Raw genomic sequence first — 14,612 nt, 5'->3', positions numbered from 1 at the left:
ATACTCCACGCTGCCTCTTTAGGCAAAGCATGTGTAAAAATAAGCATTCTTAGGTTTTTGTATGGGGAAGGCGGTATTCTCCCCAAGAATGTGTTTGTCACCCCTGTATAGGCTTTCTTGGGCATGGTACTTTATAGCGAACCGTCTAAAGAATATGGTAATCAATCACTTCAGTTTCCTTTGTATTTTCTAATACAATAGCAATTTCCACTGGACCCTCTGTTCAGAGGTATTTGTAGCTACTTTTATCTCTAAGAATCCTAATTACATATTTCATTGTTTTCTTAGAACGAGATGAAAAAAGATAAGCTCCTTTAAATAGAAATTTCATGTTCTGAATGGAAACAGGACAGAATGACTATAGGAGTTACAAAAATGTCTTTTGACCTTGTTAAGAGTTTAAAACCAATCCAAAGAAACAAACAATCCAATCATGAAATGGGCAAAAGACATGAAGAGAAATCTCACAGAGGAAGACATGGACATGGCCAACATGCACATGAGAAAATGCTCTGCATCACTTGCCATCAGGGAAATACAAATCAAAACCACAATGAGATACCACCTCACACCAGTGAGAATGGGGAAAATTAACAAGGCAGGAAACAACAAATGTTGGAGAGGATGTGGAGAAAAGGGAACCCTCTTACACTGTTGGTGGGAATGTGAACTGGTGCAGCCACTCTGGAAAACTGTGTGGAGGTTCCTCAAAGAGTTAAAAATAGACCTGCCCTACGACCCAGAAATTGCACTGTTGGGGATTTACCCCAAAGATTCAGATGCAATGAAACGCCGGGACACCTGCACCCCGATGTTTCTAGCAGCAATGGCCACAATAGCCAAACTGTGGAAGGAGCCTCGGTGTCCATCGAAAGATGAATGGATAAAGAAGATGTGGTTTATGTATACAATGGTATATTACTCAGCAATTAGAAATGACAAACACCCACCATTTGCTTCAACGTGGATGGAACTGGAGGGTATTATGCTGAGTGAAATAAGTCAATCGGAGAAGGACAAACAGTGTATGTTCTCATTCATTTGGGGAATATAAATAATAGTGAAAGGGAATATAAAGGAAGGGAAAAGAAATGTTGGGAAATATCAGGAAGGGAGACAGAACATAAAGACTCCTAACCCTGGGAAACGAACTAGGGGTGGTGGAAGGGGAGGAGGGCGGGGGGTGGGGGGGAATGGGTGACGGGCACTGAGGTGGACACTTGACGGGATGAGCACTGGGTGTTATTCTGTATGTTGGTAAATTGAACACCAATAAAAATTAATTAAAAAACATAAAACCAATCAGAATCATTGTAAAGCTAAGTAGAAATGAGTTGCTTTCTCATTAAGAGAAATAAAGTATTAACAAACTGTTAAGATTATAGGGGTGCCTGACTGGCTCAGTTGGTAGAGTGTGTGACTCTTAATCTTGGGGTTGTGAGTTTGAGTCCTATGTTGTGTGTAGAGCCTACTTAAAATACAAACAAAAAATTTTTTTAAGTGTTAAGATTATCACTCAAAAGGTGGCAATTATTCTGAGTAAAAGCCAGTAACATTAACTATGAAATCTTGCCAAGAATCATAAAGCATATAATCAAGAAAAAGAAATAAAGCTGTTACTGCTGTTAGAAAACTCCTTTTCCCAGCATGCAACTATCTAATTCTTCCATTAATAAATTCAGAGAGTCTTCCTTCGAACTTAGGTATAAACATCAAAGAGGTAGGTAAGTCATTTTCTTATTAAAGAGTGTGACTTGTGAAAATGTAATTGCCCTGTGAAGGCAAAGAATAAAACAAATTATTTAATGATGTGGAAGAACTCCTGCCAGGCATAGATCAAAAGCCAAGCAGAACAACCCAGGTATAACCGAGTAGTACATTACACAAAACACAGGAGAGAAGGATTTGTATAAAGTTCAGATCTGGAACAAGGAGAATGACTTTGCACGTGATATATTAATCATGGACAGAAAGGAATGCCTGGGAAGACTTTGCTCAAGGGCCTCTGATTTTTAAGCAGCCACTGAATAAAAGGTGCGTTTCTAGCATCTATTTTGCTCCAATGGTCACAACTGAGTGGAATGGAGAAATCCAGCAATGGAAAAGCCTTGAAGAACAGCAACAATAAAAGAAAACAATTTCTTTCTTATATTCTACCTACTCTGCCAAACTTTCAAATACTTTAAAGACTTCTAAACTATTTCTATAGTTTGGAGGTTTATGTGATAACTCCAACATTCATTTATAAATAGGTCAGTGATACTTGCCACTATTTTCTTTTCCTTGATAAACATTCTTATTTTTTAAACAGAAAAGTTTTATGTTAGGACTCTGCCCTTCTGTTACAGTTGAACATACCTACTTCCAAATTCCAAAATATGCTGAAGCATTAGAAACTTCAAAGTATGTTACTACCATTAGCTCTTAGGTCAAGAATTTAACCTCTGTTATATAGGATGGGGGATAAAACGTGGTCTGGCGGTGATTAATCTTCACTGGCATTACAAGTATTTTTTTTTTTTATCATGTAAAGCATGACTGTATATCGAAATATACAGAATCAAAAAGTCAATCCAGCTGGATTATGTTTATTTGGGTTTTTTTTTTTTTGGTTTTAGTTTTTATGGTCATTCTTATAAAATAAAAACAGGAGCCCCAACTGTGCTCCTAAATTTAATCTGTGGCAATTTCATAATGGTGGCGATGACAAGGATGACAACAAGGACTACAAAGACAGCTGACAGGTACTCAGGGCTTCCCATGTGCCAGTCACTGTGCTGAGTGTTTTATGTGGCTTGCCCCCGTTAACCTCACAATGACTCTGTACCATGGTGTGGGAAACTGGCTGAACAAGATGAGCCCACACAGCTCATCCATGGTAGAGACCCACCTCAGATTTAGGTCAGTGGTAATCACTCTACAGCCTCCCTCCTCCCAGCCTCAGAAACTGTCAATCTAGAACTCAGAGTAGTTTTCCTTCATGTGTATCTCAGGACTGCCTCCAACATGAAAGAACAGGATCCTACTTGAGGATGCCGGTCCTGAGCCTGAAAGTAAACTATCAAACAAAATTAGATGACACAGTATATTGTCTCATATACACTGAGGAGCGTACTTGTTGTATTGAACATTGGGTGTTGTATGTAAGTGATGAATCACTAAATTCTTCTCTGGAAACTAGTATTATACTATATATGAACTAACTAGAATTTAAGTACAAATTTGAAAACATTCAAGAAAAAAAAGTATGTGGAAAAAGGCAGTTGCAGTGGATCTTTCAATACATTCCATTTTACAATGAGGGATAATTCAACTCCTCTAATTTCCAGCACTGCCTATGATGAAGCAGTCAACTTATTTACTCTCTCATCAGAAAAATGACATAAAGAAAAATCTCAGCTTTGGCCTAAAGCTCGAGGGCCAAAGTTGACTACAGCCACTGACCTGAAAAACTGTGCCCTTAAGTACTAAGTAGCAGGATGTCATCATCATGGGTAACGGTGGCAGGTGGAGAAGCCAGCTGAGAGCCGTGATAAGAGGCTGGATCAATTGGGATGGCCAAATGTGAGACAGAGAGACATCCCAGACAATGACAACCCCCATGGTACTGGTGGTCAGGGACAGACAGTCCACGTCAAGGCATCATTAGGAATTCTGTCAGCAACTGTAATGGTTCCAATTCAGGACAAACTGGATGGGTTGTAAGTGGGCTAGACAGATCAGATCTGTGATAGCATGAAGAGGATTTTCATGAACTGAGGATAGAAAAGGATGGAGAACATAGAGTCTGCAGAAAATGGGAACTGAAGACAGAAATGTAGGCCAGAAGGGGAAAAAAAAAATCAACTTTGGCGCAGAGCCATGCATCATTAAACACAATCTTCATTCCTCAAGTTCAATTTTATTTTACCACTTGGTATATTAAAACAAGATGCTTATTTTGCCAGGTTTCATAATGGCCATTCTGGAATTTAGAAGACTTGTTCCACAGTGATCCATGTGCCATGATAATACTTTAACCTATTATGTGGCTGAACTAAATGCAAGGTAATTTCCAGAAATCTGAAAGCTTGTTCAGTTCAACTGCACAGGTCTGTGGTAGTACAATGTTCTAACTTATGCCACACTGGCAGAGGTGAATAGTTGTGATGGACTGTATGTCCAGCAAAGCCCCAAATATTTACAATTCTGTTTTCCCCCTCTCTCTCACAAACATACACACACACACACTTTTTTCCATCTCCTGGTCTACTCCATTGTACTGTAGTTATTCCCATAAGCTGCTCCACTTCCTTCATTAAAAAGGTAAGAATGCCAATGAGTAAATAATCACTTACCAACAGTGGTTCTTATTCTAATCTTACCTCCTTGTTGTGATGTAGGGTTTGTTTTTTTTTTTTTTAATGAGAAATCTAAGGCTCATAATCTCTGTTTGTCCATCAGATAACAAACTGTCTGTTCTTTTATTGAAAATAAAAGGGGCTGTGATCCAGACTAGCATGAAGGCTAAGCAAGGCAAGGCTGGGAACAGGCAGGAATGGAGGTCCCTGAGATAAACACAGCCCCCTCCCTAAGTGAGGAGAGCCATTATTTCCATCCCATCCCACCGCTCCATTTCCACCAAGCTATTACTGGAGGTCACCTCCACTGACCAGCCTGCAGGTTCATCCCTGTGTAGACTTGAGAATTTGACTTGTTCTCCAGGGCTCAGAGAGAAAGCCGATGATTTGTGTTGTTTTCAAGGGAATGATGTGTAAGACTGGGAATGGACAGACAGATTGGGAAAAGAACTGTAACCTCTACAAAAAATGAAATAAACAAAACACAAATAAACAAAAACCAGCCCTGAAAGCCCCATACCTGGGGGAGGGGACCCTCCACTGCCTCATGTCCATTCTCAAAGATCTCTCTTTGATCTCAGAGATCTCAAAGAACTGCCAGAAGATTATAAATGATATAAAAATAGTTTAGAATATCAAGATACCCTGTGAGAATGTAATAAAGAATCAATAACAAATAAATTACTCTTAAATATGATTTAGTGGTATTTCGTCTGTAATGCAAGGAAATCACATTAGAGGATGGGGTGAAAAGGGCAACTATAAAGAGTAAGACCAATGGTATTAATTCCTCTAAACAATCCAAATTACAAATTACACTACCTGATATAGATCCCTATTGCAAGTCAACAGTCTGACGGTCTAACATACAGTCTGTAGGAGGCATAATGAGAACCCCAAGTGCATTTTTTGGCCTATGGTGCATAAACAGTCACTATTGATAAAAAAGAATAGAATAATAAGCCTTCATGGTTTAAATTCTCTTTTTCTCTACTATACATACACTCCAACAGAGTGATTATCTTCAACACAAAGAGTAAGAGCAAATTAGTTCATTTTAAAGTTCACGGTTAAAAAAGAATTTTTAACACCATACTGAATTACATTGTAGACTGTTCTCTACATTATCTAAATTAAGTTCAAATGCATTCCTGGTGGAAAGGGGTATGAATAGGAGGAGGAGATGAAGGAGAGGCACAGAATAAGACAAATTCTACACTTAAATTCTCAAAGATGCCAAGTATTTCCAATAAATACAATAATGTTATACAATAAATAATAAACTACTCCTTGAGGTCTTATATTTCCTATGCTACGAAAATAGGACAGATTAGAAACAATCTCTAAATTCATCCTGCTGTTATTTCTGCAGAAAGCAAGCTTAGATTCTGTGTCCTAGCCCTCCCAGTCAATCCTAGACAAGTGCTTGTCAAAGTCAAACATCTACTCCCTGAGCAGCTGCCTTGCAGGAATACTCCCAAGTGGATGTGGAAATGGCTGGGAAGAGTCTGCAATCTGTAATAGCATCTAACTTTACTTACTTGTGTAAAGAACTTGTTTTTGTTTTCATTAAGTGTGAAAACAATACGAGAACAAAATGTTCAAAGGAGGCCTATGGAGGGTGGGGTTTCAAGAGCAGGGTGGAGATTAGGAAATAACACACATGGTGTTTTATTCATTACATGTGTTAATTTTTGGCTTTGTAAAGTCAATTATTAAAGTATTAATGAAGCAGTCAAATAAGTGTAAATATAACTGTAACAGGGTAGATTACAGCCCCCTCCTCCAAAAGGCCTGGTTAATAAAAAGGTAGGATGACAGATGAAGAAAACCAGACAAAACCCACCTGACTGTCAACATAGCCAGAGGCCAAGTAGAAAAAGCACAGCAGGAGAGAGGGAAATAGGCAGAGACTTAAAAGACCGAGGCTGAATTTTACACACACACACACACACACACACACACACACACAACTACATCATCTCTTTGGCATCATTTCTTTTGGCTCTACCTTTGGCCCACTCTGCTCCAGCCATGTCAATCTGCTATTCTGTGAACACTCCAGTACTTTTCCTGCCACAGGGCCTTGGCGCTTGCTTTTCCCTCTACTTGCTCTTCCCTAAAGAGCCACTCGATTCACTCCTTCAATTCCTTCACGTCTCTGCTGAAATGTCACCATATCTGTAAGGCCAGCCCTGACCCCATCAGAATGCTTATCAATAATGGGCATATAACAACATATTTTAAATGCTTATATATAAGCTCCATGTAGACAAACCTTCATTCTATTACTACTCTAATCCTAATAGGCACTATAGTCAATATTAAGAGAATTAAAGAAGAAGTAGTACGGCTAAATAAAACATATTATCCCTGAATACAAGCCAAGGTGGCTGTTGTATAACTGAGGGTCAATCAAGGTAAACATAAAAGAAGCCTTTTCCATGATTTCCTGGACTCAATGTCTATGCTTCTTTATACAATAATTTTTTTCCTGGTAATGTACTATATGGCCTCACTATCTCAAAATTTAAGGACACTGAAAATTATTTCAATTCATCATATATAGATGCAGTACACCTGTCATTTGGAAATACTCTGGATGGACAGAGCCACATTTACTCTGCTGACATTATTACAAATATTTCATCCATTGTTTCCTTTTGGCACAGAACAATGTGCAGGACCTCTGTCTTCATAAAAGCTTAATCCTACTGCTTATTGTCTTGGAGTCAGACTCCTGAAGATCATGTTCTTAGTAATTAATCATCACATCAAAAAAATAGTATTATCCCCCCTTTAAAAGGTCATTTACTACCTAGCATGAGAATCTGACTTTTAAGACCTTCTAGTGTGTAAGATCTTCTAGATCAAGAACAGATCTCAAATATGAGCTAGATTAGATGCCAAACCTCTGGCAAGATGCTGAAAGAAGAAAATGTAGAAAGTGTAAGCAGCCTCCAAGAATTGCTGGAGGCTTCAGTCAATGTTTGCAAAGAACTTTCAAGATGAAATCTATCACCAAAGAGCTAAGTCTTACTATTACCACAGCAGGGATGCTTTGCTAATATTTTTCCTGATGCATTAAAAGGGATCTTGGAACAAATCCCATGAGAGAAAAGGATTGGTAATTCATTCCAAGGAAGTTTCCATTCAATCATCTTGTTATCAAAGATACTCTGGAGAGGGCCAAGGCTCGCCTGTGTGTGGGGTCCACTGGCATCATGAAGGTCCATATTTAATACACCTGACCAAGATGACAGCCTATGGATACTCAACACTCCCTTTTGATAGTTGCGAAGGAGTCAAGGGAAAAACCCTTACTGACATACCAATCCAGTGGTCTATTACATTTTCTCCTGTAGATCAATAACAATATAGCAGGCATGCCAAACTATGAGCTAAGGCCAGATTCTAATAAAAAAACATCATATCGACCCCCAAACATTTCATACTCATATTGTGTATGAGCCTTTTATAGTCTTAAAAAAAAAGAAAAAGGTTCTGCATACCAAAATCTAATTGAACAGAGTTGGTAACTTTATAGTTTTATTCATTTAGATGATATATACTGAGCAAGAAACAATAAAATTTAGATTATATATATTGGATGTGGCAAGCTCTTGATGCTAGAAACATGGCAGTAAACAACAACAAAAAAATCTGTCCTCATGGGGTTTATATTCTAGTTGGATGAAAGAGACATTACATAAAATAACAAAGTTAATAGCATTTCAGAAATTGAAAGTATAGTGAAGAAAAGTTAAAAAGTTAAAAGGGAAAAGGGTGGAAAGTATATGATTGCATTTTTAATAGGGTACATATGGGGGTGCCTGGGTGGCTTAGTTGACTGGTGTTCTGCTTTTGGTTTCAGTTCAGTTCATGATCTGCTTGTCCCTCTCCCGTCCCCTCCCCCCCTCCCCCTTTTTGTTCTTTCATTCTCTCTCAAATAAATAAATAAATAGGGTACATATGGTAGACTTTACTAAGGTGAAATTTGAGCTCAAGTTTTTGTAACTAATTGGCATGCTAGAGTTTCTTGAGGATGGTTATTCATATCATACTAGTATTATCAACTTGATTTACAAAATGATTAAGAAGTAGATTACTGTAAGTAAGGTATTTGGGGGAAAAATAGTTTCTTCAAAATATGGTGCAGAGATAAGTGGATATCCACCAGCAAAAAAAATGAAGTCAGACTCCCATTTACCACATAAAGAAAAAATAACTCAAAATAGACCAGTGACCCAAATATAAGAGCTAACACTATAAAACTCTTAGAACAAAATAGAGTCATAAATCTTCATGACCTCAGCTTTGGCAATGGATTCACAAGTTTGGCAACAAAAGCAATGAAAAAAAAGAAAGAAATTAAAAATTTAGAATGCATTAAGGGACATTATCAAAAATGTGAAAAGACGATATAAAGAATGGGAGAGGGATCCCTGGGTGGCGCAGCGGTTTGGCGCCTGCCTTTGGCCCAGGGCGCGATCCTGGAGACCCGGGATCGAATCCCACATCAGGCTCCCGGTGCATGGAGCCTGCTTCGCCCTCTGCCTATGTCTCTGCCTCTCTTTCTCTCTGTGACTATCATAAATAAATAAAAAATTAAAAAAAAAAAAGAATGGGAGAAAATATTCACAAATCATTTCTCTGTTGGGGATTTAATATCCTAAACTATTACAACTCAACAACAAAAACAACAATCCAACTGAAAAATGAACAAAGGACTTGAATATACATCTCTCCAAAGAAGATACACAGATGGCCCATAAGCACATGAAAAGATTTTCATCACTGTTCATTAAAGAAATTCAAATCAAAATCACAAAGATATAACTCTTCATGCCTACTAGGATGGCTTTAAACAAAACAATGGAAAATAACAAGTATTAGTAAAGATTGGATATACAGGCACCATTGCATACTCTGAGTGAGAATGTTAAATGGTTACAGCCATATGTAAAACAGTTTCTTGAAAAGTTAAGTACATAATTACCATATGACCCAGCAATTTCACTTAGGTATATATCCAAGAGAAATGAAAACATATGTCCATGCAGAAACCTGTACACAAATATCATAATATAGCAATGCTCATAATAGCCAAAAAGTAGAAACAACTTGAATGTCCACAAACAGATGAATGAATAAACAAATTATTGTATATTCATCTGATGGAATATTATTCAGTTATTAAGAAGAACTAAGTATTGATACATACATTAATACAAGTCAAACAGAAGAGGTCACATATTGTGTGATTCCTTTTATAGGGTATAGCCAGAATAGGCCAATCCATTGAGACAGCAGATTAGAAGTCACAGGAGGGGAAGAGTTGGGAGTGATTGGTATGGGGTGTTATTAATGCAGTAATGAAAAGGTTTTGAAATTAGAGAAAGCTGGCAGTTACACAACATTATGAATACATTAAGTACCACTATATTGTACAGTTTATAACAATGAATTGTATCTTATGTAAATTTCTTCTTAATAAAAAAAGGTTTTAATCAATCAAAAATTTTTCATCAAAGTTTCAGTATCATGTGTTTGTGTTTTACGCTCAAATATCAGTTCTTTTTTCATTCCAGCCTTAATCTATTTGTAACACATTAATCTTTTAAAAAAATACAGCTTTACCGAGATATAGTCCACATACAATTCACCCATTTTATGCGTATTAATTTGGTGAGTTTTGGTAAACATATGTCGTTTAGCAATCACCACCACAATCAAATTTTAAAAGCATTCAACATCCCAAAAAGTTCCCTTAAGTCTTTGTATACCTACATCCCATCCGCACATATTTTCTGTCATAAATCTGCCTTCTCTATGCATTTCTGGGCAATTCTAGAAAAGACAGAATTATAATAGCAGATATTTTGTATGAATGGAGTCATACAATATGTAGTTTTTAATGTCTGGCTTCTTCTTTTTTCTTTTTAAGATTTTATTTTTAAGTAATCTCTACACCGACATGAACTCAAACTTTCAACTCCGAGATCAAGAGTCACATGCTGGAAAAAAAAAAAAAAGAGTCACATGCTCTATGGACTGAGCCAGCTGGACACCCCCATCTGGCTTCCTTTACTTTAGTAAGATATGTTGGAGGTTCACGTATGTTTTTTTATGTATAAATAAATAATTTATTCCTTTACATTCCTGAATAATTTACCATATTATGTGTATCCATTTACATTTTGAGATTACTGGCTTGTTTGTATTTTTCAGCTATTATGAATACTTACTTACAAGACTCCTGTATGGATATAAGTTTCTATCTCTTTGGTAGATATTGAGGAGTAGAATTGCTTACTTTCATATTTAACTTTTAAGAAACTGTCAAATTTTTCCAAAGTGGCTGAGCTGTTTTTCAATCCTTATCAGTATGAGGGTTCCAGTTGTTCTACATTCTGGCCAATACTGAGTACTGTGAATCTTTTGAATGAGTCATTCTAGTAGGTGTGGAGTGATATCTTTTTGTGGCTTTAATTAGCATTTTCCTAGTGACTAATGATGCTGAGCATCTTTCTATAAGTTTATTAACCTTTGTGTATCTTCTGTGAAGTGTCTGTTTGAATCTTTTGCCCATTTTTAATGAGTTGTCTTATTACTGAGTTTTAAGAGCTCTTTAAATATCCCAGATACAAATCCTTTATACATATATGTTTTGCAAATACTTTCTTCCAATCTATCACTTGTCTTTTGAGAGACTTAACATTATCTTTTGATGAACAAAATATATATATATATTTTTAATAGGCTCGATGCCCAGCATAGAGTCCAACACAGAGCTTGAATTCATGACCCCAAAATCAAGACCTGAGTTGAGATCAAGAATCAGACACTTAGGGCAGTCTGGGTGGCTCAGCGGTTTAGCACCACCTTCAGCCCAGGGCATGATCCTGGAGACCAGGGATCGAGTCCCACGTCAGGCTCCCTGCATGGGGCCTGCTTCTCCCTCTGCCTGTGTCTCTGCCTCTCTCTCTGTCTCTCATGAATAAATAAATAAAATTAAAAAAAAAAAAAAGAATCAGATACTTAACCCACGAAGCCACCTAGGCTTCCCTGATGAGCAAAATTTTTAATTCTAATGATGTCCAATCTGTCATCCTTTTCTTTTATACTCTGTACTTTATGTGCCCTAAGAAATCTTCCCTCAACCCAAGTCCAAAAAAACTTTTCTCCTGTTTCCTTTTAGAATTTTGCCATAATTAATTCTTTTGTTTAGAACTGTGATCCACTTAGCATTAATTTCTAAGTGTACAGTATAACATAAGCGTTAAATGTCATATTTTTTCCTTATAGATATTCCATTATTTCAGTACCTTTTAGTTAAAAGACTATTCCTACCCCATTGAATTATCTTGGTAACTTTGTAAAAAATCAATAGAGCATGTAACTGTCAGCTTACCTTTGGATTTATAATTCTCTTCTGTTTTCTACTTACTACTCCCCTCCTGTGTTTGGGACATACTCTCCTGTCTCTTTACATGTCCAGCAATCTGATTAAAAACTAGGCATGTGTATCATACATTGCAGGGACTCCATATCACATTTTGTTCTTCTGAAATTTGCTGATTTTGCTGTTTTAATATATAATGAACTTGCCTAGACTCAAAATGAAAAATCTGTTTCTCTGTAGAAAGTGGAAATTTTTGCTCAGGTTTTGTTTTGTTTTGTTTTGTTTTTTCCTTTTGCCCTTCTTGTGCCTGAATAGCTTTTTGATCAGCCAATGCTTTCAACAGAGGTTATACAATGACAACTCAAGCCAATGAAGCTTCTACTTTCTGTTGCCCAACCTGTGTATGGGTTAAAAAATTCATTCAAATTTCCAGCAAATAAATAAGTCTCCCCAGCCCTTCAGTTTTGCTTGGGCTCCCTGGGGAGCCCCATGCTGTTTAGCAGCAAGCTATGAAGGCATGAGGAACATATTATTTCAGCCCTTTCATCGCTCTCATTTCCAAAAGTTCCCCCTTAGGTTTCTTACTGCTCTGTAATGCTCTCACACCAAATCAGCCTCTAAGTAGTAAACCTGTGGGTTTTATCCACACCAGCTGGGTGAGGGGGTGGAGGTGGGGGTGAGGGGTAGGGGGTATGGGAATACCCTCAAGCAAGAAGTATCTTATCCAATGCAGTAGCAGTTTTTCCTAAGTAAACATTTTCAAGTTCTTTGCTGTCTTTGATCATTTTTGAAAATGCTGCATTTAATAATTTTTCCAGTTTTACAGTGTATTTTTTTTTGAAGTGAGAATCACCCAACCAACTCAGGCAGGCAGGCAGTCATTAGTGGAAGGAGCATCTTAACCATATTTTAAGCACTTATGAATATATTATCATTATCTCATTTATCATTACATGAAATCAAACAAGTTACCACAAAAATTAGTCAAGTATAGCAGGAAAAAAAATTCTTGTTTGCAAATATTTATTTTCAGATCCAATTTCTACAGGGTTGAAAGAACAGTAAAAGATATATAATTAAGGTGGCCATGATCTGCTAGCTCCATTAGGGTCTTTAAAATATTTATCACTTACCTGGAAAAATTAAAAATTAAAAAAAATTTTTTTAGATGAAAGAGTAGATTCGATTTAGACTTAGACCACCTGGAGATGGGGGGTGGAAGGTGAGGGTGGGGTGGGGAAGGCATTACTAAGTATAGAGCATCTGTCTTTAAATGCAGAGAGTTCAGTTGGATTTTAAGAAAATTACCTTGAAGGCTGCTAAACAATGAAGGCTCAGTAAAGCCATCACAACTGCCAGAAGGATGGTGGCTAAGTTCCGTACGTCCCATATGGTCTCTACCAGAGGAATACTGCCGACCTGCCAGTCATAGCACAGAGTAACAGGTGCAAGCAGAAGCCACACATTGAAGGCCAAGAGGTAGGAATAGGTAAGGAACCTGCGAAGAGAAGAACAACCACTGAAATACAACTCAAGGTCCATGATACTTTGCAAACATTCATTATCATGGTTTAATTAAATGGCATTTGTATACTGTCCGTGTTATCAGGAAAGACAAGACAAGATGGAAAGCCACTCATTCATTTAGTTATTAAATAGGCCATTTGGGAATATACTTTACAGTTCCATGCACTGTGGTAGGTGCTGGCCTTTCAATGGGCAACAAGTAAAGACAGTTTCCACGACATATGTTTTAAAATGGTCATACAAATAAATACATTACATCCAGAGATATATGTCAAGAAGGAAAAGTCTGATGGAAGTATACGACAGAAATGCTGTTCTGCTAGTTGGGGGTCCCTGGGCAAGAGACAGACCTTTAAACTGTCCTTTTTTCATAGAGTGCAGGAAACTGCTGTAGATAGTAAACCATTTTACCACCTTTATAACAGATTGATCATACCAAATTATTTCAAAAAACTAAAGCATCTGTGGTAGGGACATGAAGTTTCTTATTCACAAGTGAAGGGGCTAGCCTTTAACAGGAGGGTAAGAAGTAGTACAGCCATCATCCTGCTAAGAAGAACACACAGACCTACAGAAGGGAAATAATGAACTCAGGGGATGCTCCTCTTTCCTGGCTGTGTCTAGGTACAAAGGGAAGGTGAAAGGCATTCCAAGGGACCCCATTCCTTTTAGGGTAGAGGAAACTGAATTTATTTAAATGTGTTCAGTCAATGCAAATTCATTGAGTGGTGGTCTAGACCCTTGAAAACTATAGAACTATCAGCACATAACAAACTTCGTCCAAACCCATGCACTAGGGGACGCCAAACTCCAGCATGGCTCCTAGCAGCGTGAGGCACATCCCTAGGGTGACCCCCGCCCCCATTAGAACGCTTGCCTGAGAAAGCTTGGTGCTATCAGAAGAATTTACTGTTGGCTCTAGCCAATACCTGACAAGAGGCCTCTGACCTCCCTGTCTTAGAGCATAATCTATAAAGGGGTTCCAATTTTGAATATGTATCTCCCATGACCCCTAACCTTTCTCAAGGACCTGAGAGATATGCCTTTAAAATGTAATCATCAGGAAGGAAAGGGCCTATCGCCCAGTATCTGTAAGAGGATAACTGCCAGCCCACAGACACAACCTGCCTAAATGCACCTTGACGACCATTCCTTTGCAATCTTTCACCTCTTGGCCTCTTCTGAGCCCCAGCCCGCCCAGCCCTCCCACTCTCCCTTAAAAATGCCCAATCACTCTGGCACAAATCAGAGTGGTGCTCAGCCCTCTCCTTTGCTGTCAGCTGTTACTGAATAAAATCTATTTTCACTGCTTTAACTGATGTCCAGCTGTGTTTCTGTTT

General features: G+C 37.8%; 1 protein-coding gene across 3 annotated transcripts in view; it reads right to left on the bottom strand.

Moving 5' to 3' along the window:
* TMTC1 (transmembrane O-mannosyltransferase targeting cadherins 1) overlaps window positions 1-14,612 on the bottom strand; it is a 267,311-nt gene that overhangs the window by 109,509 nt on the left and 143,190 nt on the right. For all 3 annotated transcript variants that reach the window (XM_026000063.2, XM_072765653.1, XM_072765654.1), the window contains one exon: window positions 13,054-13,243. In XM_026000063.2, coding sequence (XP_025855848.2) covers window positions 13,054-13,243 — 190 coding nt within the window. The remainder of the gene's footprint in view (window positions 1-13,053; window positions 13,244-14,612) is intronic.

The sequence above is a fragment of the Vulpes vulpes genome, chromosome 8, assembly GCF_048418805.1.
Source record: "Vulpes vulpes isolate BD-2025 chromosome 8, VulVul3, whole genome shotgun sequence".
NCBI classification, from domain to species: Eukaryota; Metazoa; Chordata; class Mammalia; order Carnivora; family Canidae; genus Vulpes; species Vulpes vulpes.
Note: the sequence above shows the minus strand (reverse complement) of the source record. Positions and strands in the feature narration are given on the sequence as shown.